The following is a 27,620-nucleotide window of genomic DNA, read 5'->3' on the forward strand; positions in this document are numbered from 1 at the left end:
AAAATGTATGTTGATTTCCAGTTAAAGCCAAAGTATGTTAAGTTTGTAGGGTGTGGTCTGTCAAAGGTTGAAGTGTGTCATTATTGTAATTTTAACCTTGAATACCACTTCAGATAACTGTTCTACACTGTGGTTAGTATTAATTATACATTTCTCACGATTTTAGAAACCTGTTGCGTGAGGCCAACCAAAGGCTGCGTCAGGTGCTGGTTGACGTGCTGAAGACAACGGCGGCAGCAGAGGAAACTATGGGCCTCCACATGCAAAGTCTGCGGGATGCTTCCGGTGGAGAACAACAGGCTGCAATGCCTCACTCCACCACACAGAGAGCAAGCACACAATCCGTCAAACCTTATCCTGCAGGTGAGTAACACTGAAGTTGATCTGAAGTTTGGGAAGATACAGGTCTTCATGTTTTGGCAACATGTTGAAGAGTGCACCTAATAACTTAAACCCCGCACAACTAAAACATTTTGCAGTTGATTTTATCGGTGCTACTCTCAAACTGGCATCTAAAATCTGTGTTTCAGTTTGTTTTTATACTTTGTAGCAATGTATGAAAACCAGCCAGTTTTAATCTCAGAATTAGAAGCATTTAAATTCAGAAATCCTGGAATTCAAATTCATTTGAGTTACTTAACACATCACAGTACTACACACAACACTGACAGCTCACATCTGCTAATGTTGTGTGGAGCAACAAAGCAATACTGTGCCATAAACAGAGTGGATCCACCTCTCTTTTTTCATTGAATTTGAATAATGAAAAAAAAAATCACCATGACATAGTGTACAAATGCACATTTACAGTGGTTACGAACAAGTTCAACTTAAACATGCAAATAAGAGCACACAGTTAGACTTTTAAGTTAGATGTTAGAAACACATCAGATCTTCCTGCAGTCTCAATGAGACATAACTGAATGTGGTAACTCCATGGAAGCTAGAGACAACAAACATTTATACTTATCCTTTGTGCCAGTTTTATTCTGGGAAACTGTAGTTGAGTCCCAGCCACATTACATGTAGTACAAATACCTTTATAGAAACTAAACCCCAATTATTTGTTTATCTAAAACATCTGTATCTCCCAGTGTGCTACACACACACACACACACACACACACACACACACACACACACACCATATCTACACTCCACTGTAACAGTGGATTGCAGTTTACTCATAGAGGCCGTGGGGATGGTCATTGCTGGTCTTATCACATGCTCATATTTAAATTGCTGATAAATATGTAAGTGGTTGGTGCTAATTGAACTGTAGACCTACATAACGTTTTGTATGTGCAGCAGTGGCAGGACTTTTATCTTATCATGTGTTTTTATGTAAATAAGTCAAATGACATTAAGCTGCAATATTCCAGTAAGATACACAAAAGCACCAAACACAGAGGTGTCACTGTTGCCACAAAACTGTACGCCTCATATAGACCAGTGTACATGAGATGTTGATCATGAGACTCATACCTGTCTTGTTTATTTCACAAGTTTTAAAAAAAGTCTAATTTAAAATTGTCCAGTTAATATTGTAACTATTGTGATTAGAGAAGCATAAAGAATTACTATTCCTCAAATCAAAAAAAAAAATCAATTCTGTAATAATCAACGTCTACTCTTTTTATTAAATTTATTTTGCAGGACTTGGACAGGTTGCATTTGTCCTCTACCGACACTTTCCCATTGAACTGAATAACAAAGCATGTTCACACTTTTGATTGGTACCTGCAGGTGCCTCAAGAAGCTGTAATAAACCTGTTAATCACAAAATATGTGAGTGGATTTTGGTGATAAACGTTTGTGTGTGATATGTTTCTGCTCTCTATTCCCCTGGTCACATCAGGTCACTCCACAGAGATTTGCCAGGGCAGTGAAACCAGCAAAGATGATGTGAATGTGTGGTCCAGAGAGGCAGAGGCTGATAAGGGTCTGGAAGTGGCGCAGCAGATGATGGACAACCTGCTGCTGGGGGCAGGGACACAGCTAGAGAACGAAGAATATGTGCTGGGCATCAGCAGCCGACTCCAAACGGCCCTGAAGAAGATGCTGATGGCCATCACGGACACCACCAACCAGGTACAGACATTTTTTCTACTCCCTGACAAATTCTTTCCGTGTTAAATCTAAAAATGTAAACTAAATTATGTTTTTGCAGAAACTATTAATGAAGGAACATTACACTTAACATATCACCCCGTATTGTATCAGTTGGATGTGAGACTGCCTCAGAATAAATAAATAGTAATGAATAACAAAATAACATGAAGTCACAGGAAAACAACAACAAAAAAATGAATAAAGTCCCTTAAAGTATAAATTCAGTGTGGTCAGGTTATAAATATATATGTTACTGTAAGATACAAAATAATTGATAGTATTTTATAATATTCACAGTAGGGCTGGATATCCAGGAAGAAAAATGATAATTTTCAGTAATAATGTTTTTTTTTTAAATACTTTATTCTGCAAAACATAACAAATTGCCTACTGTAAAAAGAATTGTTGGACATTTTGATAAACAAGCTTATTGTATTTACTTACTGATGAGGTAAGTGATGCCACTCCTATGACTGTACAGTATGTGTACTGTGTGTGCCAGTGCCTCACAGCTCTAGTGACACATTTAGCTTTTGTCAAGACATTTAAATGCCTGTACTCAACACTGGGTTTCTACTCCTGTTCTTGGAGCTGGCCTAGATCTGTGGTGGTCTAGAATTCACGCACAAAAGAGCTTTCTCATTCCCAGTGGTTGCCTGTAGATACGAGCCGTATTTACACTTTGCTTTTGTCTGGCCGACCAGCCTATCGTGATCCAGTTGTACAGAACAACTCCGCCCTCCCTCCCCCAGGTTATTCATGTAGTGCACACACTGTGCCCAGTGCCAGCCCACAGAGAACGGGCCAGTTAAACTAGGCCATTGAATGTGTTACTGTAACTGAGTGCACAGCACATCTTCCCATTGGCTGAAATTCATGCATTATTCATGCTGAGATGGGTTTTTATCTTGTTGATCTAAAAATACCTGTAAAAATGTTCAGGCATGACATCAGTGTTGTTCCAGTATCCATTTAAGCCACAGGATGAATGCTGGTGGATTAGAAAATGTATTGAACCATTTGTTACCAAACAGCGTTTTTCCCATGCAGCCTAAAATTGGTTTCTTTTGACTTTATTTAAGTCATGGATATAGTTTACTTACTGTGAATATTTTAGCAAATCATGTTTGCAACGAATAGAGCAGAAATTATTTGATTTGATTTGTATTTAATTTTTAAATGGTTGTTTTTAAGCAAAAAAACACCAGACAAATACATTGGTTCTGGCTTTTAAAATATAAATATTTGCTTGTTTTCTTTGCTGTCTATAGTAGTAAAGTAAATTAACTTTGAGTTTTGAAATACTTGCTAAACAAAACAAGCACTTCATATATGCAATAATGTGCTCTAGGAAATTGTGATGGACATTTTTTTTATTATTTTCTGGCATTTAATTATTGATTCTTTATGGGGAAGGAACAACTCTAGTTTCTACAACCTGGTTAGATGTCACACACATCTCTTTCATGTACACACTTAACGGCACAATAAACTTCTAAAGGGTCTAATGGTTTGTCCAGTGCCATTGATCTGATGTACATTAGTCTTATCGTGAGTGTTGGATCGTCATGTCCTGCCTGTGAAGCAGCATCGTAAACGTAGATCGATGTAACTCTGGGTAGGAATGTTAAGTGTCTCTGTTGAACTACTGCTGTAAATTATTTGCGACAGTGCGACGGTGTTTGCTCACTCGCTGCTCACATCTCATTATCTGCTGGTGAGACGCCTCAGTGAGACGTGGAAACTGTTCATGTGCAGCAAGTGTGACGGTTGACATGCCAAACAGAAAGAATAGGCGGGACCAAGAGGCAGCATGTCAGGATGCTTTAATTGTTTCTTTCTGGGGCTATATAGGGAAGGGAATCCAGTTTGACAACTTTTTGTGTAGAGGGTGTGTTCTGTCTGTAGTTATTGTGTGTGTGTGTGTGTGATCTGTGTGCAAATCCACCTGGCCCACTGAAGCCACACCTGCTTCCCTCCTACTGTAGCCAAACAGTATCCTGCTGAGTGCGAGCCATGTAGGAAGTGGAAGAAATATCACCTTGTCTGAGTGGTAAAAACTGCCCTGGAAGTCTGAGATTTAATCTTTTTTACACAGCGGGAAACCAAAAGTAAGAGAGTTACAGAAGAGTGCCTGGGGTAAGTAAACCTCGCCTGACAGGAGAGCTATCCAGCGTCAATGAGTAATATCATAGTATGAGCAAGGAGCATGCGTGGTGAAGAAATGCCAGTTCTAGGAGGAAGTAAGAAGGAAAGAGGGAGCGACTTTAGATCCAAACACTATCATTTTACCATGGGCTGGTTGCTGCTTGGACTAAACAATTAAAAGGGGCCCCTGGGAGGCTTCCCTGCAGGTCAGGGTTGCTACGGTGGCAAAGTATTGTTAATGAATCTCCAGAGAGAGAGAGAGAGAGAGAGCGCTGGAGCAGACATGGGGGTGTGAGCTTCACAGAGCGGCATGATATGATTCTTCTCTGATGAAAGAGGGTCAGAAAAAACACAGAGAGAGGGCTGGAGAGGAAACTGAAGAAATGCATGCCCTTGAATTTTCATACCTCCTGCAGTCATGCCCAGGAATGTCCTTTAAGCTGCTCGTCAAAGATGTGGCTTCCACCTGCTGCCGAGGATGACACTCTCTGCTAGGACCATAAAAATTCTCAGAATTATAGGAGGATTTTCTCATTCAATATTTACCCGGAACTTGTTCTACCTCAACCAGGCAGCATGTGATTAAGATGACGTGAATGTCACCCTCTCTGAATGTTATTTACTCTTCTTGTGTGTGTGGCAAACACATAGAAACTGTTGCTTGGAGCTGATCGCAGCGTTGCTCAGTGCTTCATTCCCCACTGGACTCTATTCTAAACCTGACGGATCATTGCTAATGGAAACCTTTTTTGATGACTCAAGGAAAAGAGCTCCAGCCTAACAAAACATAATTTGAAGTTCTCCCTTCATTCATCCATCCCTTAACATGGATTCCTACCGCTCTTACTGGAACTCAAGCTTACAGAATAGCTTGTGGGTGGAGGGGCAGGACCAGGATGTGTACGAGGTGGAATCTCGTGTACCTCTTCCCCGACCTTTCCCACTCTCCAGCACCTTAAATGAGAAAAATGCAGTGGTGGTGCAGACACAGATCTCACATGTCAATCACAGGAGTAATGGTCACCTTCTTAAGGTCATCTCCAAAATATCCCTGCCCACCCCTCCTTACACAGTAAGTTTTACCAACAGCTGTACTGTGCACTGGACGGTTTTTAAATTGATACACTAAGAATCATTTGTAATTTTAAAAACTTGATATTGCTTCATATTTTATAGGTATATTTTCTAATTGTCCATATGCAGATGCAAGTTAAATTCATTTCGTGGTGGCAAAAGGCAGCACTTTCTGTGCTGCTTCTGAATGAGAAGGTGAAAGATTGTATGACTTATGTGTGGCAGAGTCACTTTACCATTTCCTGGTTCCCATAATGTTACAATAAGACCTTTGCTCAGGTAGATGTTGAAATCGATAGAGACTGACTGTAAAATAATTGTGACTGTGCCTCTGGTTTATTGTATAATGATGATATAACCACCAGCCATTCCACAAGGAAAAGATGGCACCTGTCACCTGACTAGACATAATCATAATCATAATAGACATTACAGTTCAATACATTACATTTCTGTCAAACCTACACATAATCTCATTTTGTTATTAACAGTTATACACATTTCCTTTTTTGTGCAGAGATGTTGCACATGATGCATAAAACCTTTAGTCAAACCACGTCTAATTGTTGTATATCCTTCAAGGTGACAAAAGAAAGCATGAGACAGCAAAACACTTAGTTAGCTTGATTCATCTGTTTTTAAACATTACTGTCAATCTTTAAGTGAATTCAAGTCATATTAAACTCATCTCATTTATTACATAGGAAACATTTGTTTTCTGAATGGGCTGGAAGATCTGGTTGAAATAAATATATAACTATATATATCACATTAAAATAATAGATGTTGAAAGCAATGAGCTGTGTTTCTCTGTGGGCAATAAAACATGGTATGGTCATATTGCCTCAAAAGGATTGGACCTATAGTAATTCCATTCATTTTTACCTAGCTCTATTGGCAGACTGACAGAAATAAAGATTAAGTTCCTCTGTCAGAGGACAGGTGAGTGCAGCTGTACTCTTCTTTACCAGCCCTGACAATTGGTGTGACAACTGACTGATGTATAGGGCTAATCTAATGGTTGTGAAAGACAGATTTAGTTGACTGGTGCAAATTAACTATTGAACTATCCAAACAATTACAACACATTCACACTGATTTTGCTAAATGTCATTATTGATTAATACTGTGTGCATTGTCCACTATTCTGCAAATGCACAGTGTTTTGCCCCAGCAGAGAAAACCTATTGACACCTTCAGCTGCAACCTAATACTTCTCCTGAGAACAACTCAACTGAGCATTATGTCTAAAGTTGGTGGAATGCTCCTTTAGGGTAAAAATATTCTTTTGGTTGAAGATTCATAAGGTTTGTACTGATTTAATGCAAAGACTGGTGTTCCCTCCAAATTCTGCTTGCATGACACCATCTCTTTCCATTTCTCCTCTCAGCTTGAGCATGCCCAGATGACCCAGACTGAGCTGATGCGGGAGTCCTTCCACCACAGCCGCGAGATAACCAACCTGCTGCAGAAGCAGGAGGAGCTGCAGGAGAGGTTGTCTGAGGAGGCACAGGCACGGGAGCAGCTGGCCCTGGAGCTCCACCGCGCTGAGAGTCAGTTTTTTTTCATAATTTTTTTTAAATGTGAAATAATAATTGCTGGAATTGGTGCTTTTTACAAAATAACAGTATAAAGTTGAGTTCTGTCAATTGGTGTGTGGTCGAGAATGTCTCCATAGCACCAGCCTCCTCTGTTTGTAGGCCTTCTAGAACATATTACCATCAAATAAGGCTGTTTATGGGAAGAAATGTACCCACGATTTCCCTATGGACCGTAATTGGTGATTTGATAATGTGCGTCTGTATGTCAGGATGATTACAGAAAACAGAGCACTGCATTATAGAACATGAGGAACTGAACTGGAAATGCATGTGTGCATGTGTTTGGGGGAAGGGGGTGTTAGTGGGAGTGAAGAGATCAGCTGTTTGAAAGGAATAGTAAAGGACCATCTGTGGTGAGAAGTAGACAAATGGTAATTAGTGTTTGTGTGTCTGTCCCTGATATGTTTGTGAACATTTGATTGCAAAAGTGACAACAAAATGATGTGGGTGTCTAGAAAGAGATGAAGATATTTGTGTGAGAGCAAAGTCAAATATTTTAATTATCAATATTATTATTATGTTATTCTTAGTGGGAAATTTCGCCCCTTGAACAGTTTAAATATAACAGATTTTGTTGGGAGGCAGATAATTCAATGTCACATCCATGTCAGAGACAGCTGGTCCATGAGGGTGATTTGTTAGAGCCACATCCACTCTCTCTCTCTCACACACACACACACACACACACACACACACACCAAACTGAGCTGACTGGACTGTTTTAGCCTCTTCAAAGAATTTGTCAAGTCTGCAACAGTTATTTTTTGATTTTCTGACTTTTGAGGCAAACTCAGCAATGGTGAGTTTCTAGTCACTTATAATCTTATGTTATCTTTTATTTAATTAGTATGTCATGTTGATGGGCTAGGCTTCCTTAAGCCTAGACATATAATAGCAACTATTTGCTGTCACAAAATAGCTTTATAGTTTTATTGGACTGGCTATTGAAGAGGAAGACCATATGGCCAGCTGTAAAAATGAAAGAACATCTTTAGAGAGAATATGTCTATAATTTCTATAAAAGACTAAGATGCCAGTATTTTCTTGATCATTTAATCTGTAGAGATAAAAACATATTATTATTATTAAGTTATTGTTATAGGTATCCTCACATTTTAGAGAGTAAAACCATAAAATATGACATTCATTGATTTCTGATTAATTTTTTGTGGCTCTGCTACTTGATTGCTCGACTAATCTTGCACGCTAATAGAGAATCAATTTTACACCCCAAGCTGTCAACCCGTCGTTTCATGTAAAATAAATACAGAGCTGTCATTCCTATCTGGTCATGTGGCATATTTCTTCATTTATTTTGAGGGAGTGTTTGAAATCTGCTAAGCCTGTGTGTGTCTTGGACATACACCTAATGAAGTGAAAGAGAAATAATTCATCTCCTATTGTGTTGATGATCCATGCAGCTAAAAACTCAGGGTGTGGCCTTTTCAAACAGGTTTTGAAACAACTCAAGAGACAAGCTCAGCCTGGAAAAACATTCTCTTCAGTGATTGATGGCACTGTTGTTTCAGCAAGACGTCTGAACAGGCTATGAAATCTGCTTTTATTCTCTGTCAGTGAGGGAGAAGGTGGATATGATGTCACACTGACATGTTTTTTTGCTGTAGAGAATATGTGATATAGGTCAAAGACAGCACCATTTAGCTAATGGACAGTGGGGTTGTTTTTTTTTTTGTTTTTTTTTGCTTAAAGCTGTAATCATGTGCATCTGTTCGCTGTGTATCTTAGAGGGATCCCTCCTTAGGTAAACTTTACAAACAGCTTTAGGTCCTGTTCACATGTCTGAATAAAACCATCTAAAGACACTACAGGTGATATTCACCATCTGCCACCCTCTCAGTTTTAGGAAATGCAGAGAGCTACAGTAAATGAGCCCAGGTTTCAAACAGGCAAAATCAAGTCCGAAAACAAAAACTTTACCTCAGAGTTGCTCTCATGTTATGCCAGTGCAGTTGCAGCACAAGATTTAATGGTTTTGTACCACTATGTTAATATATTCACGCCTCCTTTGTGTGAACTGAATGCCATCTTGGTGCATAATGCTCGATGACCTGTGACTGAGCAGTACAATAATCATAGAGCTCTTTATTGTGTTTACAGCCCAATCTTTGCTTTGTTTTAACCAACATTTGTCAGATATGCTCTTTTGTATTTTTGTATCCGTTTCTGTATTTGTATGCATGTTTGTTTTGTATTTTTGTTTGTTTTTGCTTTTCTGTTGTTGGTAACCTTGGATTTTGTATCCCTCTCTTAAGTGCTCATTCATCTGGATGCCGTGTTTGTGTGTGTGTGACTGAAGCCTGACAGCAAGGCCTGAAGTCATTCCTCTAAATTCTTCTGTTGAGTGATTGTGTGAAAGGGACATCGGGAAGATGAAAAAACTTTATGAAAGGGATATTCTAAGTTATTACTCTATTTCTTTATTCTTTATTCTATTTTTATAACTGTCCTCCTCTCACCTCGTCCACACTCAGGTCTGATTGATGGCTACACGGGTGAACGGGCTGCGTTGGAGGAGCAGTTGCATCAGAAGGAAGAACTCCAGCTGAGCCTGGAGCAAGAGCTGCAGGTGAGGCATTTCAGCTGTAGAGCTAAAGGAAAAATAATTACTGTTTCACGAGACAGCACATGATCTGACAACATTCAGCGAAGATTTCTGGATCTTGCCTCAAGCATGGTATAGTAGTGAGTAATGCGTCATATGTTAATTATACTAATTTTAGCTCTGGTTCCCTTCCAGTTTAAATCTCAGATGAAAAAAACCTCAATATATTAAAGTAAAATACATTTTTTTAAAAGATATTACCTAGTTTTGTTGCGTTTTAGCATTATGGTCATTTGTCATCATGTAACGTACATATCCAGGGTTTTGGTGGTTGTTTCTCCCATAGTCTGAATGAATATCCTTTTCCCTGCAGGTTACAAGCAGCCGGCTGCACGAGTTGGAGCAGGAGAGGCTTCAGATGCAAGAGGAGAGAGAGCTGCTGTCACGGCAACAGGACGCCATGAGGGAGCACGCCGGGCCCCGTGAGCTTCGTATGTATCCCAGAGTTCCTTTAAGAATGGGGGGGGGGGAATGTTTATGGCTAAATACAAAATATGAGTATGCTAAATTACTCACCACAGTTAGGAACACAAGTTGTTTGTTAAATGACACAGGACACTGTCAGTTTGTGTGAAATATTAACCCAGAGTCAGTATCAGTCGGACAGTAACTGTGACTAATATTGTTTTTACCTCTTTTTTTTTTTTAGTACTGTATATATTACTGTAGTGTATTTACAGTATACAGTTCCTAGATCTAAACCTGTATTGGTTTCTTGGAAAGGGATACAGCTTTGATTTAAAGATGAACTGGGCCTCACAGTGATTTCTTATGTAGCGTTACACTATGGCCCTAGCCATGATAAAGATTTGTTTATGAGTATGGTAATTGGGCAGCTAAGTCAGTGACAGACATCAAAACCTACGGTCAAAAAGTCAATAAAATGTTTATTTTTAGTGTTTGTTCAGTCAGAGTAACGTTGCTGAGGCAACTCTTACATTTCTTTAATTCTTACTTCTGTTACTCACCACACAAGTCATAGATGTAGAGGTGTTCTCTAAGATGTGCTCCGGAAACATGGAGCTTGATAACTACATCTGTTAATGTTTCACTAAATGACATCTGTATTATCAAAAAGGTATCCCATGAGTAGACTGACTGATAAAATGGTGAGTATTCTGTGTCTAATAAACCAAATCAGACTATTTCAGAAACCTTTTCCTTTCACAGCAGCCCTCACCTCCTACTGTGGAACAGATAGAAAAGCACTGCCGGTCTATCGTCACCTTTCTGTCTTTCTCCAGTTTTCCTGCTAATGACATAAACAAAAAGCATGTTAAATTCCTGTGCTTTCTTATTCTCCTGTAGGCCTAGTTGAAGCTGCAATGGTTGCAGCACCTGAAGCAGGTGTGTCCACTTTGAGCATGGCTCAGTCATATCTGTATATGTCCTTTTAATTGTCTACTGGAGTGACAGTATACCCTAACCCTAATCCAGCAACTCACCAGCAAAGCTTGGAGCTTGCTTGCTATGGCCTCACACACTCACTGAGTTCAGTCACTAACCGTCGCTTTGGCTTTTCATTTTGATTGATTCTTGTCCTGGTTTGTCATTTTTAATGTCTTGGAGTCAGTGTTACAGTAGCTCTCATTTTAGCATGATGAAATGAAAATAATCCTCTGACATTTGTATACAATCATTATTTCCTAATTGTCAATCATCTTAACTCTAAGCTAAGGTGCATTTCTAATAGTCATATGTGTATTAGATCTTCAGATGCAGAGTGAGATGATTGACGATTCAGGAAATCCTCTCCCCTGCCTGTAAATGCTGACTGGGCATGGATATTGCAATGTCTGGACTGTCCATGTGTTTGATCTGTCATCTGCACTCTCTCACCTTGGTACTTTTGCACTAATCCTGAGGAGGTTGATCCTGGGTGGACCGGTGTGGGGGGTGTTCACTGGTGGCAGCAGAAAGGCAAAGAGGAATCATGATGGGGGATCATGTTTGGTAACTGGGCAATATGTTGGGAAGCTGACTGAGATGTTAGAAGAGTTTGAGGTTAGCCATTTATTCACATGAAACTGTAAACCTGGCCACAACATATACAATGCAAGAAGAGAAAAAGCTAAATTAACATTAAGCCTCATCACATGGCTCAGACTTCACACTCTTCAGATCCATCTCAGCATCAAAGTCAAACCTTAATGACTAAATAACTAAATTCAAGCACATTTAAGTATGAGGCAGTAACACCCCTCCTCATTTTTCCATGGTATCCTGTAGACCTGCTGGAGGAGACGGAGAAGCTGATGAAAGAGAAGGTGGAGGTCCAGCGCCAGGCGGAGAAAGAAAACACAGATCTCCTAAAGCAGGTGAAGCTGCTGGAGGTGGAGCTGGAGGAGCAGGTCAACAAAGTGATTGAGCTGGAACACACTCAGAAGACAGAGAGCGGAGATCTCCGACAACAGATCCAAGCTCTGGAGAAACAGCTGGAGAAGAACAGGAGGTTCCTCGATGTAAGTGAGAGGAAAAATGGCCTCTGATGTCATGTAGCTCTGGCTGAGGTTGTTGTCTGGAACATTTTAAATTCTCTATATGTGACATTAGTTACAACATAATTATTTTTATCTTTGGCCATCCTTGGCCAACAAAAAGAAAAGTTATGATTTTTTTCTAATTGATTAAATTCATTTCTTGCGTTCATAAGGCAAATCAGTTTCTAGATTCTTAAATGTGAATCTACTTTTCTTTTGTTGATTACTTGCTTTTAGACTGAACAGAACAAGCAATCAAAAACCATCACTTTGTTTTATGTTTCACTACGTTAGACCAAAGATTAATCAATAACAACTGTAAGTTGCAGCCCTACTTCTCTGTGTCCTTCCTCTTTGAAAAAAAGCAGGAAGACTCTTTATCTGATTGTCTTGTAGCTTCTTGTCCCTCATCATCACTGGAAATAATCATAGTGACATGAAACAAAGTAATTATGTTTCTTGTGTCTAACTATACTGGAAGCAACACCTCTAATCATTTATTGTACCACCACCTCTATGATTCCAGTGTAAGTGTAAAAAGTTTATTTTACAGGTGTGCAAATCTGATTTGGACAGTGGGAAATAAAGGTTTACTGTTAACCTGCAGGTTGATATTTTGAAACAGGAATTAAGTAACTGTGAAAAATAGGTTTAGGCTAAACCCTAGTCAGCTAAAAGCTAAAATAATAATTTATGTTTATGGGGGGTATTTACTGTTTATGTATCGGTGTCTTTATTTCGTTGTCCAGGAACAAGCTGTGGATCGAGAACATGAGAGGGATTTCTTCCAGCAGGAGATCCAGAAGCTTGAGCAGCAGCTGAAGAATCCACAGAAGCTTCTGAGCAGTGCTGAACAAAGAAACCAAGAGGTAACAGGAGAAATCTCTGATCTTGCCAGAGGACCAGGCAGTAATAGAGATGCTTATTTTCTGAATATAACACTATTTTTGCGACAGCACTGAGCTCAGAGTCACGTAGCAGAACAATATGGCTGGTAGAATTACCTCTACTGCCTAAGAAATGATACCAAATATGGGGGAGTGTTACGCAGGTGAGAAAAGAGGGAGCAGAGTTGTTTGTCCTCATGATCCTTTGTAAATTGTGTAATAGTGGGATTTATTTCCAACGTGACTCTCAGATACACAGTATTCTGTGAATATAGAACTAAAACTGAACTAATGATTAGTTTCTACAAATATGGTTGCTAGTCACTGATGTAATCATTGATGTCAAGTCAAGATAAGGTCCAGAGCATTTTAGTCAACAATACTAAAATATCTGACATTTGATCCTGTCCTCAATTTGGATGGTAACATTTTCCCAGTTTATTAATTCACCTCACTGAGGAGCAGTAACAGAATTGTTAATGTGCCTTTTAAAGTCTTCAGTGTCATCCTGTCAAATAGCAGAGTGACATTTCTTTTTGTGCGTTCATCACATCAGTAAGTGCCATCAGTTTCATGTAATGCTGCATGTTTGTTGTGCCTGTGGTGCTATTGTCCGTTTGGCCTCTCAAGAATTATGTCATTTACTGTCATTTTTCTATCCAATCATCATCTGGCCCCCACTTCACCCCAGGCAAGGTGGAATTTAGCTTTGATCAGCACAGTCATGGAATTACAACGTTAATTATTGCTAAAACCATCGATTGGATACTCGCACACTACAAATTCATTTGACTGTGTATTAATAAGACACCATGTTTATAATAAATACATTACACTGTTCAATTAAAACAGTTCTTCAGAAGTAGATTTGTTCTGGGATCACTGGCCCAATCTGAAACATCATTTGACAAAGTACTGTAGGTCAAATGCTCTTTGACATTTCTCTTTAGCTTAGCTGTTAATTATCTTTGACCTGCCTGAACAGACCAGTGTAAAGGCCAGAGTAACCAGTATGTTCCCTCTCACATTAGACAAAGACTTAAAGAGTACAGTCTGTGATTTCAGCTTTGATTTGTGCTATAGTTTGCTTTTCATTGCAGTTTTATGTTTATAGCTTTTGTATTCTGCCTTAAACCCACAGGCTAAAACACCCTGAAAATCTCTTCTGCGATTTCCCTAATACAAGGACTCCTGCCACATTTTCATCACAAGTGCTTTTTCTTCCCGTTTCCTTCTTTTTTGCCCTTAATCTCTCCATCCTCTGACCCTTTTTGCCTTTGCCTTTTTTCTCCCATTGCTCCTGCAGGTGGATGGCGTAACCTTTAAGGTATTGCTTCTAGTTACACATAGAGTCAAGTGTACCCCAGAGAGCAATTAGTAATCCCTGTAGTGATTAATGGCCTGCCCATCTCTGGCACCCCCTTCTTTCTCTGTTCTCCAGTTTGGCACTTCTCTACTGTACGTCTTCATCTGATCCGAACCTCAAAACATCATCCTTTCTCCATCCTCTCGTGTCTACCACCTATGTCCCCATGTAAAACCCAACAGCAAAACAGTAAAGAAATACAAGAGAATTTTTTTAAATGTAATGCAGATCAGCCTTAAGTGAACAAACCTCCTCCTTGTCTTTTGTCACAATTAGACCATGTTTTCTAAGCTTTTTGATGTTGCATTCGTCTGGGCTGTGCAAAGTTTTAGTTCAATATGAAATAGAAGTTATGTTTAAAAAAAAAAAAAAAAAAAGTGTACCAATCAAATGAGAAGATGTCCATTCATTTGTTGCTAGAACATTGTTTGCCACAATAGCAGTTTTTTTCCTTCGTTTTTTCTGTTATTCAGACAGTATCGTTAAATTAGACATAGTTTTAAAAAAATTGGTTAAATAAGTGTCTGTGGAGAAAAGAAAAGAAAATGGGTTAAATCCATTCACAACTGAACCACAGAGTAGATTTGTATAATGTGTAGCTTTAAACCAATATAAATAGATCATTTAGCACTGCTGTCCCTCATGAAGAGTCCATCCTACACTCTGTTCCTATTAATACTTAATGAGGTGCTGCCAATGAATGGATGTATTTCATCTGCAGTTTCATCTTGATTTGAATGGAATCTCGGTTTTCTCTGGCACGAGCTCCTTAAAATGCATTTTAATGCAACATTATTCATGAAAATCATTCACCTCTTGATGAAGTGATATTTTCTTGTTTAATCAAGGGGGAACAGTTTCCCACCTGGATACTGTTTCTTCAATAAAAACATATGATTTTCATTTCCTAGGTCTTAGTTCAATCTACAGAAATCCTCCTCCTGTTGACCCTCCTCCTCCTCCTCCTCATTGAAATGATGTTTTCCCATCTCACAGGTGGAACAGATACCTGCAAGTCGTCTTTCTGCTCAATGTACTTTGTGATTTGTGTCCCCTTGAATGAAATCTCTCTCCACCCTCTGTCCCTGCATCTCTTTTCATTCCTGGCCCCCTCCTTTCTCAGGTGGATCAGCTGACCTTCCAGCTGTACATGTACCAGCTATGCTGTAGCGAGTGGCGTCTGAGAAGGAATCTCATTAAAACGATGCCTCCCCCTCCTCTCTCCCCTCCTCTCTCTCTCCTTCTCACTACCAGGTGGACCAGCTGACCTCCCAGCTGAAGGAGAAGGCGGATTGGTGCAGTGAGCTGCTGCTCAGCACAGAGCAACTGCGTCGTGAGTTGGGAGAGCGCGACGAAGAGATAGACAAGCTGGAGAGCCGCATCCGTGAGCTGGAGCAGGCCCTGCTGGCCAGCGCTGAGTCCCTGGAGAAGGTTAGGGAGGGAGAGGGGGGAGAGGGGGGAGAAGGATATGCTAGAGACTGAAGCAGAGACAGCAAAAAAGGACAACCTGAACAATAGCAAATGAGCGTGGCAGAGGGTGTGTGTGTGTGTGTGAGCATATAGATGAGAGGAAAACTAGTGGAGGATCAGGAGGAGGGACAGGACACACAAAGAGGGAGAACAATGTGTGGGTGTGTCTACTTCAGCCGCTCTGGCAGTTTTCTGTTGGTGATGACACTGAGCTATGGCTAGCAACTGTCAAGATTGCCCCCCAGTGTTCATGGAGGGCTGTGGTGAGTGAACAGAAAGAGCAGTGTAGGAATTGCTCCTGTTTGGCTGCTGCTCAGCTGACTAATTGCAAATTGAATTCTGAAGTAGAAGATACTGAAGACAATATGGATAAAGTACATTATTTTAAAGCTAATCATGTGTAGCTTTGCTAACAATCTGTTCATTTACAAGACTCGTGCTTTTGTGCATGTTGTGACTTACTGCTGAGCTAAATAGTTTCTTTCTTCCTTGTTCACGTTTTTATGTTTGTGTCGCAGGTTGAACAAAAGAAGCAGCATGCATCCATCACTGAGGCCACACACTCCACACTCGAGGCTCAGTTACAAACAGAGAGAGAAGCTCTGGAGCGAAAAGAGAAAGAGGTAGTTTGCTGTTTACATTGAGCTTTGAAGGGTTTTATATTTTATTTCTGAAGCAGCCAATGAGGTTATTTTTATATCAGTTTTCACTTTACGTGATCAGATCTTTGGTAAGAAACAGTCATATGTGTGGACATTTGCTAAACACCTTTTAAAGAGACAGACATCATCTCATAATATCCATATACAAACATATAAATGTAGAAATGCTTGTATATTTGTTTCTGTAAGTTGTAGTGTGATAAATAAATTCTGCAAAAGCTAAAATTAAACTGCACGTGTAAAGAATCTTTCTAAAGCACTATTACCCTCCTCTATCGCCAAGGAATAAAGCCAACCATTGCTGCTGCACTTATGCAGTCTAAGCCTGGGTTTTTGTTTAATTGCAAGAATAATAAATAATTAGTAGCTAACCAAAAATATTTATCTGTCACTGTAGATCCGTAACCTGGAGGAGCAGCTTGAACAGTTCAGAGAGGATCTGGAGAACAAAAGCGAGGAGGTGCAGCAGCTTCACATGCAGCTGGAGATTCAAAAGAAGGAGATCAACACTCAGCAGCAGTACCTAGAAACAAGGGACAGCTTACTGCAGGTAAATAAGAAAAGATTATTATTGTGAAGTTTGGCAGTTTAGACAGAATCAGACTGAGATATAGTCAGACATTATAGTAATAAATTGTACATTTTACATTTCCTGTATTCTGATGTGTTTTATATTTAATCTTATGTTTCACTTTTCCATTTGCAACTGTAACTACTTGTTACAAGTGACTTTAAAACTATTGAGCAATGTAATATGTGTCAGATGTTTTGGCCTAATAATACAACAGAAAAGTTTGCGTCAGTTGTAACCAGGAATCATTTTGTCTGGTTAATTATTTGGTATCAGTTGTATTGTATTGTATCCTCGTTCTCACATATTTAGGACAGTTTGCACACGATTGCCATGACAGACTCACTGCAGCTGCGACACATTTCTTTGATTCAGTTTTTGAGTTTACAGAAGTCCACCACCAGGCTGACTCTGAGTGGACTTTTTCATGTGACATGTTTATTAATAGCCCCCACATTATAATCTCTGACTTTTGAAGGTGATGGAGGAGAAGGACAGGGAAATAGCACTTCTTAATGAACAGATCACTAAGCTTCAACACATGGAAACAGCCTCTGATAATAAGGTAACACAATATGCGTATACGAAATAGAACCACAGTTGGTTTCGAATACGCATAGCTCCGTGGTATTGCATCAGTGTGTGTGTTCTCTGGTTTCCCATCCCTATTGTTTTCATTGCCTTTTTTTTTTTTTTTTGGGTTGTGTTTTTTTTTTTTTTTTGGTTGTCTTGGTAAGTAGATCCCCAGCTCCATCTGTGATTGTGAGACATTCATTTGCTTATGTACAGTGGCTTATTAAACCTCAGAGTCTCTGTGAAGTGTGTTCAATTTGATCAACTTTGGAAATTTTCAATAAAAACGCCAATGCAAACTCAAAGACTCTTTCCAAGCACTGCAGGGACTCTGAGGTTTAACCACAGAGTGGGACACCCCTGGGCTCCCTCAAGCTTCTATTTTTATGGTGTAATAATCTCCGTGTCTTATCCTTTAGGAAATTGATGAGAGGGACGAAATGATAAAAGACCTGGAGTCCCAGGTGGAGTGCCTGCGGAGTGAACAAGAACGTCTGAAAAGGAATAATGAAGAGGAGCTTGACCAGCTGAATGCAGTCATTGACAAACTTCAGCAGGAACTAGCCAATATCGAGCAGAAACAGGCTGCAGAGGAAGACGAGGACACAAAGGGAGGACTAGAGAGCGGCGTGTGGGCGCCAAGCAAAGAGGAATATGACGAAATAAAGCAGAAAATGGACTTGGCAACCATAGAGTTTAATACACTGAAAACAGAGCACAGGAAGTTGCTAGACACATATCTAATCTTGAAAGAGAGTACACAAGCTTCAGCTGAGAGGCAAAAACTGGAGCTTGAAGAAGCTTTGAGGGAGAAAACCGCAGGTGTTCTAGTCATGCAGGCACAAGTTCAAGCTCTAGAGCAGAGCGCAATGTCCCGAGTGGAAGAATTAGAGCTGCGAATCAAGGAGCTCAGGGACTTGGTTTGTGAAAAGGACTGTGAGATAAGCCGCTGTCGCCTCCTTGTGGAGCAGACACAAAGCCATGCCGACGGTCTTCAACAAGAGGTCTCAACACTGGAGGAAAATTTGAGAGCGAAAGTGGCTGCAGCACTGGTCAGCCAAGCCACCCTGGAGGCCGTCCAACAGCAGTCACAAAGATCCAGAGAAAACCAGGACCTGCAGGGACATGCAGACCCACATGTGAAACCAAATGTGGAGCCACATGACTATGACTTTGGTGACTTTGGTATCCCTAAAATCAATTTCAGTGCACTAGATCAAGTGAGACCAGTTCCCATGAAGAAGGTGGTCCATCTGACCCAGAAGCTTCGGGAGCTGGAGGTGGGACTCAGTGGGATGCAGAAAGACCAGGAGCTCCAGAAGCAGCTGCTCTCCAGCTCTGAGGAGGAGGTGCTGGAGTATGAGAGGAGGCTCGCTGTGCTCATGGACCTGCTCAGTCAGATGAAGGCCCAGACTCACGAGAGGACTTCTTCCACAGTGGAGGTAAGACTTGATCATACTTGCCCTTTTGGGCTCGGTCACACATAACATCCCAAAATGTCATCTGGGTGGCAATAATAAAAACTAACTCTTGGTAACTTATATAGACAACGCCCTGGAAATAAGCATATATCCCAGGGCCTCAGTGCCTCATTGGATTGACATCTTGAAATACAAGGAAGTGCAATATTTGTGTTTATGTGTAAAGTCTGGCTAATTGATTCTGAACTGGAGCGCTGCCTACTTTTACCTGTGCTCACATTAATGATTTACCACCAATGGTTGACCACAGTGCAGTCAATCAATCGTTGTCTCTTGCGAAATATGACTCTGACGGGTCTGAATCTTTGCTCTAACTTCTTATCAGGCCTCCTCTGCTGATTACCAGCCGGCTGTGTCAGAGCTTCTTCAGGAGCTGCAGGAGGTCAGAGACGAGGCCTCGGACACCAAAGAGCAGCTCAACAACTATAAAGAGAGCTGCAGCAGACTCCAGGAGGATCTCCGAGTACGACATGTTAAACTACTTCTCGATGTTCATGCTTCTGGTGGTAGTATTTGTGATGTTTGACAATCATCTGCTTTTCCTTCCAGGAAAAAACAGTAACAATAGAGAGACTACAAGACCAACTTCAGAAGGTAGGATGGAATACACAGTCGCCAGTGTTTAGACAGAAGCAAGGAAACTGGCAAGTCTTTTCTAATGCTACAATCTGGTCACTTTAGGTATCACATAGTGGCAGTGAAGAGGTTAAGTTGGCCCAGCTACTAGGAGAACTCATGCAGGCTCAAAATGAGGCATCCACCACCAAAGAAGAGCTGAGCAGCTGCAAGGAGAGCTTGGAGAAGCTACAGGAGCTGCTGCAGGTACAGAGCTAGATGGGCATTAAGAATCTTCAGAATCATATCCTCTGTATTTTTCTTTCCAGTTTTGTTTTTTCTGTGTTAACAACAATGTAATTTTACACTGAAATTGATATTTTGAACTTTTGTAACTTAAATTCATAGGAATTGTTTAACGTTTTCTGAAATACACTTGATATTCACCTGATTGTTGTGAGTTAACTGAGACCATTGACACTTTCTTATCTGTACGGTGAATCTGTAATTGGAACCGGTTACCAAAGGTTACAAAACAAAAATTCTACCTACTGCTAAATCTCAAAACTGAAGATTGTATATTGAAACCACAAGACTCATTCATTTGCAAAGATTTAACAAGCAACATATAATGTTTTAATTAATGAGCTGTAGAGGCACTGGTAAGTGGGTTGCATTACCTTTCAAAAGAGCCGAGTCAGCAGTTTTCCCATTGTCAGTCTTTAACTGGCTGCAGGCTGTAGCATCATATTTATCATACCTTTATTGTGACAGTCCAACTGTTGTTTTATTTCTGCCATATTTAAAAATAACTTCACCGACTATGTGTACGTATGTAAGTACCTTTTAATTAAATGCGATTGTTTTTTGAAAGGAACGGGAAATGACCATTGCTCACCTTAAAGGAGAACTTTGCCAAGTAAGTCAGAAATGTTTTAACTTCAGTTTAATACATTGAAATTTGATGTACAGTATTAACAATGTAATTATATTTCTCAACGCCTGGTATGATTTAGATTTTTATGAATACCTCATATAATTTTATGATACCTGGCTGTATGTGCACTTTTTGATCCCTTCCCTGACTGTCGACCAGGTAAAAGCTGAAGAAGACCGAACGGACATGACAGAGCTTCTCCAGGAGCTCCAGGAAGTCAGAAACGCTGCGGCGTCCACCAAAGAAGAACTCAGCAGCTGTAGGCAGCATAACGAGAAACTTCAGGAAGACCTCAAAGTCCGTGAAGTTTCCATTTCTAAACTCAAAGAGGAGCTCCAAGAGGTGATAAATATTGAGGATACCACCAAAGAAGAACTCAGCCGCTACAGGCTACACAATGAGAAACTGCAGCACGAACTGCACGTCCGTGAACTGTCCATTTCTAAGCTCAAAGAGGAGTTGCAGGAGGTACGGACAGCCTTGACAAAAACAGCAGACTGTGGTCCTCCATCTATTTCTCCCTCTCCCTCTCCTTCTCCATCTCCTCAACCTCAGTCCATTCCTTCGTCTTCCTCCACCACCCAGCCCAAAAGGAAAGGAGGCAAACAGCCGACGGGTAAGGGAAGCAACGCCAAAGATAAATCATCTGTGTCCAGGAAAAACTCTGCCACTTCCAGCCAGTCCTCCAACAGATCTCACAGCTCGCGGCTGAACAGCAGCTCTGAGCAGCAACACGTGGCTGTAACAGACTCGTTCACACAGACCGAACCTCTCCAGTTGTCTGATCTCAGTCCAGAAGCCAAGTCTGCCACCAAAGAGGAGATGGAGGAGGTGATCGGAGAGTTCCAGGAGAAGATCGTACAGATGCAAGAGCTCCATGCAGCAGAAATCCTGGACATGGAGGCTCGGCACATTTCGGAGAGCGAGAACCTGCGGAGGGACACACAGGCTCTGGAGGATGAGTGTAAAGCCCTTAAGGCTATTATTGACAAACTGCGTTGTACTGAGGTGAGAGAAGTAAAATAAAAAAGATGGTGTTTAATGGTCTTTAAGTAATGACTGTATTTACATTGTGTTTATCTATAATACAGAATAATGTAAGTCATATTTTCTCCTTTTAGGGCTCTACATCAAGACAAGATCGTCCTCTGCCACAGTTAAAAGATGGATACACCAGTGGTACGATACAGCACATTCATTACTGCTCTGTTTACTTTAGTAACTGCTTCTTATACTGGAGGAAATTCATTTTGTTACTTAAAGCAAAACTAAACTGACACGTGTTTAAAATGTTTTTTGGTATTTACACTGAATATTTAGGTTACCTTGTCAGACAGAAATGAGTGCTCTGTGGTCATTAACTGTTTTCAGTATTTAGTTTCAAGAAAGTCTTTGTCCTCTGCAGACAGCAGCTCAGACTACAGCCAGCGGACCGGGTATGAGCTCCCGAGCTTGCAGCAGGAGTTCAGAACAACACCAGAGGGCGCCAGGAGAGAAACTGATGACCCGCTGCCTGACAGGATCAAGGTACAACCTCCACTTATTCTAAACGTTGAGCCCTAATTAAAGCCCTGATTTTTTTTATTTATTTATTTATTTTTTTTCTAAATTGGAAAAAGAATAAAACTAATTCCAAAACCATTTCTCTGTGACGTTTGTTTAGACGTTGCTCCGTGAGGTTCACCAGGAGGGCATGCAGGTCCTTTCTCTGTCGGAGCTTCCCCTCTCAGCAAGCGAGCCGGGCAGCCAGTTCAGCGTCCAGGGCTGGGTGAAGGAAAGAGACGCTTTGCTGGCAACTGTGGAGTCTCTCAAAGGCCTCATCACTCAGATGCAGACACGCAGGGAAACACAGGTAGAAGGAAGAGCTTTGACAATGGTTTATCTCAGCAAATCAAAAATGTTAAGGATCAAAGCACGATTTAAATGTCAGCTTGTTATTTCAGTGATGTTAAATGGAGGACTGCTTTTCTGTCTGTTCTTATTTCTTCTCTACATGTCTCTGACATCCTGCAGACACCAGGCAGTGTGGATTGGCGTGGGGAGCTCTTGGATGCAGTGCAGCAGGTGTTTCTGAGGGAGCGAAGCGTGCTAAAAAATGCCCTCTACAACCAGTTAGACCTGCTCGACACCAGCGATGCCATCATCCACTTCAATCAGCTGGAGCGCAGACTGGCTGAACTGGTCAGTTCAAAACTCAACAACTGAATCTATCATCTGACCCTGAATTCCCTAAAAATTGATTAAAAAGCAGATGTTTCTGTAACCCTGATACAGGACGCCCACCACAGAGAGGCAATGGGTTTACTCCACACCGCAGAGAGAGCCAGTCTCATATCTGAGATTCATCAGCTCCGTGGTCAACTAGAACAACTTCATCAAGGTGAGAGGGGTCGAGATATATTTTATTACCGGTATTATAAACACATGGCTGAGTCACATGCTTTAAGGAAATCCTGGGCTTGAGATTTCTGTAATTGTTGCTATTCAGGTGGCCAGCCTACCATGTCTTTGGCTGGTGAATGTAGCATGAAGGAGCAGAGGGAGGAAGAAGGAGGAGCTGATGGAGCAGCAGAGGCTGACAGGCTGCTGCTGGAGGAGCTGAAGGGTGAACTGTCCCAGACTAAACTAGAGCTGGAAACAACACTCAAGGCTCAGCACAAACACCTTAAAGAACTGGACACGCTCAGGTTGGATTGACTGTTCACAGATGATAAAACATCATATTAACTTTGTGCTTTAATGATCTGGCGACCTGAAAGATTTATCTCTTTTGTTTGTTAGGGAAACAGTCCTTGAACTTCTCCCTTAGTGAATGTTTGCACTCCATCAAAAATGTCTTCCACAAACCTAAACTCATTGTGTTTAACTACAGTAACCATAAGGCCTCGTCTCACTGCGATTGTCTTTGTCTATAGGGCCGAGGTGTCGCAGAAGGCTGCTGAGGTGGATGCACTGAATGACCAGCTAATGGAGGAGAGAAAGAGATGCAGAGATCTTCAGTGGGTCACGGAGAAGGAGAAGTGTCGAACTGGGAGAACTGAGGAGCGCAACCGTGAGGAGTTGGAGGTAAAAATGGACCAAATACTGGGCATTTACTTTGGAACCACTTTAGTTTTTATGACATTTTATTGTGTAAGTGTTACCATAACCATCTCAACGTGTCTAAAATTGTCTTTTCATTTTTCCCTCCAGGACCTTCACCTCACTCTGGAAGAGCAGAAGAACCGTGTGGGAGAGCTGACCTCAGCTTTGGACCAGGAACGCCAGGCCTCTTCCAAACTCTCCCAGCAAGCTGAGCAGGAGCGCCTGAGTCTTCACAGTCGCCTCCAGGAGCTCCAGGTCCAGCTGGAGACAGAGCGAGCCAAGGCCCAGGAGATGAGCACTGCATTGGGGAGAGAGAGGGAGCTACGAACTGGTGCCTCCTCCAACCACAGCCGTTCCACTGAGGAGAGAGTTGAGAACAGGAGGGGGCTCGAACAGGAAGAGAGTCTGCTAGAAAGACTTCAGAGGGAGCTGGATGAGAAGCATGCACAGGTGGGATGTTTGTGGTTTTCTGTATTTTATAGGATGGGAGACAACGTACACATTTATATATGATCTGTATTAGTGTCAACAATCAGGGATTATCATTCATTTGCTGTTACTGGAGCTTTGTCACTCCAATAACAAGAGAACCTAAAGGTAGACGTGAAAACATAATTAGCATGTTGAACCAATTTGTCCTAATACTTTGTAGTTGTATTTTTTGTCTGTAGGTGGTGCATCTCCTCACTCAGGTGGAGGCCCAGAAACTCGAGGTGGTACGAAAAGAGGAGGAGCTGACTTTGGCGAATCAGAGGTCGAGACGGGACAAGGAGGAGCTGCAGGAGGTTCAGGCTCAGCTGGAGAGCTTGGAAGCACAAATGTCAGAGGCCCAGGAACAGCTGGAGAGAGAGCTGCAGAGGAGGAGAAGCCTGGAAGAAGAGAAAGAAAGACTGGAGGAAAGACTGAACCAGACAGGGGAGCCGGGAGAAGAGAGGAAGGAAAGTGGATCTCTGCAGGCTGACGGCCACAGTGTGAGTATTAGCTCAACAGGTCATGAGTAATTTTCACTCACTTTGTAGTAACTTTTCTATAGTGCTTTTTATTGAGCAGTGTTTTGTTAATGACACATAGTTTCAGGATTAAATCTAGTTACTGTCTATTCAAACAGCAGGCCGCCTGGCCAGGTGAGTCCACAGACCGCACCAAAGACTGGGTGTTCCAGCAGAAACATGGACACCTTCCATCGGCTCGCTCCCTCATGTCTTCTCACCAGGTGTCTCCAATGGCTCACACCAGTGGACCACATCATGGTCCCTGGCGCACAGTTGACAGGATTGTGGGACAACTCCAACTTATTTCCTCAAAGGTCTGCAGCATGGCAAACAAGAACACTGGCAGGTAATTAAAGCAGCTGTAATAAGTTTTAAGTCATATTTAATTTATCTTTATATACAGAAAATATAAATGTGTGAACAGAATGCAGGATTTTAATATGGAAGATCATGTAATTTGTATATATATATACTGCACAGGCTGACTGCTGAGGTTGACAGTGAAGAATTGTCTTGGGTGCAGTCCAGCATTGATGAAGTCATCACTATGCTGCAGGAATCCCCAGGTCTACCGTCCATCCCAGAGGTCTGATTGATTTATTTATTTTTTTTTTTTTTTTTTTAATCTTCCTTTGGTTTTGGTCTTGTTGCTGCTACACACTAAATCTGTCTTATATTTCTGGATGCAAGGCCAAACTGATGCAAAAACATATATGACGCTGTTTAGTTCACTCAGTCATGGTATTCTGGCCAAGTGAAAAATGTTCACTGTGCTGCTAAGCAAAAATCAACTGGTTTGTTCTTCCAGTAAATTGACCTGTCAGTCTCCTTCATGGTTCCCACAGAGTGCGTCCCTGCTCACAGGAGGCTCCTCCAGCTCCCTGACTGAGCGGCTGCTGAGGCAGAATGCTGAACTCACGGGTTTCGTCAGCCGTCTTACCGAAGAGAAGAACGACCTGAGGAACCACACACTCCGCTTGGAAGAAGAACTCCGACGTTACCGGCAGGCTGGTCTGGGCTCAGGAGACAGGGTGAGTGATAGACAGTAGGACAGTGGTAGACCCAAGACTAAATACCAGCTCTTAGATCAGGAACTTAAAGCTCTGCAGTGTCAGTAGGAAATTGTTTATTTATGTAAAAATCAAAGTAACCAGTTTTTCAAACTAGCTTACGTAGGTTCCTGTCAGTTTTTACCACCTGTCATTCCATGTAGTGTACTTAAAATAAAAATTCTATTGTTTCCTGCAGTCCACCAGCAGGAGAGGAGTATTGACAGCAGACTCAGCAGATATGCTGCTGTCCCAGGAGAGGGAGGCTTGGACTCGAGAGAAGGTCCGCTTGGAGAAAGCCTTGCGCCTGGCTCAGGCTCAGGTGGCCCAACTCAGAGGAGAGATCAGGTCCGACACCATGAGAGAGATCAGCGGGCCTGGGGCTGACAATGCTGCGCTGAAGGTCAGCTAATAACAGCACACGCAAACAATCACTGTAGTTTGTATAGTCGTGAATCACATGGACACGTAGATAAATGGCAGACCAAGCTCATCCTCTCACTTCTTTTCCCTTTGTCTCTTCCCTTCCAGAGGATGTATGGGAAGTACCTGAGGTCAGAAAGCTTCCGCAAAGCGCTGATCTACCAGAAGAAATATCTGCTGTTGCTACTGGGTGGCTTCCAGGAGTGTGAGGAAGCCACACTCTCACTGCTGTCCAGGATGGGTGGCCGGCCATCGCCCTCTAGCCTCGAATCCCTCAGCCAGCGTCGCCGTGGGCTGATGCGCTTCCGCTCTGCTGTCAGAGTCTCTATCGCCCTCTCCAGGCAGGCGACTTTAGCGCTCTCTTTAGCTCTTTATTGAATTTTTGAATAGAGATTGCAGCTTTTACTGTATTTTATTCTAAAATGATTTACTTTTACGTTAATCCAGAATGCGTTTTCTGGTCAAACGATGGCACAAGGCGACAGGGATGACCTCCACAGCCTCCTGCAGCGGGAACAAGAACGGAGTAGGACAGACATCAGGTAACCGAAACATTTCATGTTCTATAACTTCTATGGAGCATGTTGAATATAATTTAGAAGTGACTGTCAATATATTATTGTTAATGTTTCTCAGGTACAGAGATGAGGGACTCCCCATATCTTCACCCAGGTAGTGTGGACATGTACAGAGAAAGAGGAAGTGGAGGAGGAGGAGGCGTCTCCAGCAACAGGGGGAGAAGTGGACGTGAATCCCCCAGATCAGCCCACTCCTCCACACAGCAAAGGTACAACTTGCAGTAGAGGTTCAACAAATAACTATTGTTATTATGAACTGATGTGTCAACAATTTTTTTTTGTTTTATTTGCCCATCTTTAGTCAAAACAGCAAAAATAGAACCACAAAAAAAGCAACAAAATGTTTCACAGTTTTATTAATAATTAACCCTTAACTGGGTAACATTTCTGTCAATCAACTATTCTTGTTGACATAGAGATGACTGTGAATAGATACTGTTAATTACAACTGTACAGAACTTATAGATGAGCAGATTGGAATAAACCACTACTCAAACAGATCATTAGTAACAATTAAACAATAATAATAATAATAATTAATAATTAATAAGAACTGAATTGGTGTTGTGTAGGTTTCACCTGGCTGGAGACCATGGACCTCTCACCTGTTCCCACCTGCAGAGTTATGACCCTGACCGAGCCCTCACTGACTACATCTCCAGACTGGAGGCCCTGCAAAGGAGGCTGGGGAGTGTGACATCAGGTTAAACATACACTGGGTTTACATGCTCTTAGTAAATAGGTTACTCTCATCTTTCTGCAAGAATCTCTGTAGTTCTTTAACGTCATATATGTTTCTATATGGAAAACTGTTTCTAATCAGGGCAGGGAGAAAAGAGAAACCTGATTTCTCATCTGGAGAATTTAATTCTTGGCCATGTGTGTGTAAAATGACTTAATTCAAAATAAGACTAAACTAACACTGACATTAAGTAGCTCATATTACTCAATAATT

The 27,620-nt window shown here is 41.4% G+C and overlaps 1 protein-coding gene across 5 annotated transcripts in view; it reads left to right on the forward strand.

The window, feature by feature from the left end:
- akap9 (A kinase (PRKA) anchor protein 9) overlaps positions 1 to 27,620 on the forward strand; it is a 53,061-nt gene that overhangs the window by 24,703 nt on the left and 738 nt on the right. For 2 of the 5 annotated variants that reach the window (XM_026300958.1, XM_026300960.1), the window contains exons 20-54: positions 167 to 363; positions 1,858 to 2,090; positions 6,724 to 6,886; positions 9,427 to 9,521; positions 9,871 to 9,988; positions 10,866 to 10,904; positions 11,787 to 12,019; positions 12,787 to 12,906; positions 15,545 to 15,721; positions 16,279 to 16,383; positions 16,820 to 16,972; positions 17,472 to 17,558; positions 17,986 to 19,008; positions 19,373 to 19,510; positions 19,597 to 19,641; positions 19,729 to 19,869; positions 20,477 to 20,521; positions 20,699 to 21,547; positions 21,661 to 21,718; positions 21,945 to 22,066; positions 22,203 to 22,391; positions 22,553 to 22,720; positions 22,814 to 22,919; positions 23,028 to 23,226; positions 23,455 to 23,605; positions 23,732 to 24,073; positions 24,295 to 24,594; positions 24,732 to 24,961; positions 25,096 to 25,201; positions 25,461 to 25,646; positions 25,864 to 26,067; positions 26,196 to 26,428; positions 26,535 to 26,629; positions 26,724 to 26,874; positions 27,238 to 27,368. In XM_026300958.1, coding sequence (XP_026156743.1) covers positions 167 to 363; positions 1,858 to 2,090; positions 6,724 to 6,886; positions 9,427 to 9,521; positions 9,871 to 9,988; positions 10,866 to 10,904; positions 11,787 to 12,019; positions 12,787 to 12,906; positions 15,545 to 15,721; positions 16,279 to 16,383; positions 16,820 to 16,972; positions 17,472 to 17,558; positions 17,986 to 19,008; positions 19,373 to 19,510; positions 19,597 to 19,641; positions 19,729 to 19,869; positions 20,477 to 20,521; positions 20,699 to 21,547; positions 21,661 to 21,718; positions 21,945 to 22,066; positions 22,203 to 22,391; positions 22,553 to 22,720; positions 22,814 to 22,919; positions 23,028 to 23,226; positions 23,455 to 23,605; positions 23,732 to 24,073; positions 24,295 to 24,594; positions 24,732 to 24,961; positions 25,096 to 25,201; positions 25,461 to 25,646; positions 25,864 to 26,067; positions 26,196 to 26,428; positions 26,535 to 26,629; positions 26,724 to 26,874; positions 27,238 to 27,368 — 6,932 coding nt within the window. The remainder of the gene's footprint in view (positions 1 to 166; positions 364 to 1,857; positions 2,091 to 6,723; positions 6,887 to 9,426; positions 9,522 to 9,870; positions 9,989 to 10,865; positions 10,905 to 11,786; positions 12,020 to 12,786; positions 12,907 to 15,544; positions 15,722 to 16,278; positions 16,384 to 16,819; positions 16,973 to 17,471; positions 17,559 to 17,985; positions 19,009 to 19,372; positions 19,511 to 19,596; positions 19,642 to 19,728; positions 19,870 to 20,476; positions 20,522 to 20,698; positions 21,548 to 21,660; positions 21,719 to 21,944; positions 22,067 to 22,202; positions 22,392 to 22,552; positions 22,721 to 22,813; positions 22,920 to 23,027; positions 23,227 to 23,454; positions 23,606 to 23,731; positions 24,074 to 24,294; positions 24,595 to 24,731; positions 24,962 to 25,095; positions 25,202 to 25,460; positions 25,647 to 25,863; positions 26,068 to 26,195; positions 26,429 to 26,534; positions 26,630 to 26,723; positions 26,875 to 27,237; positions 27,369 to 27,620) is intronic. The other 3 variants (XM_026300959.1, XM_026300962.1, XM_026300961.1) reach the window with 3 other exon arrangements.

This window comes from Mastacembelus armatus, chromosome 11 (assembly GCF_900324485.2).
Source record: "Mastacembelus armatus chromosome 11, fMasArm1.2, whole genome shotgun sequence".
Classification (NCBI taxonomy): Eukaryota; Metazoa; Chordata; class Actinopteri; order Synbranchiformes; family Mastacembelidae; genus Mastacembelus; species Mastacembelus armatus.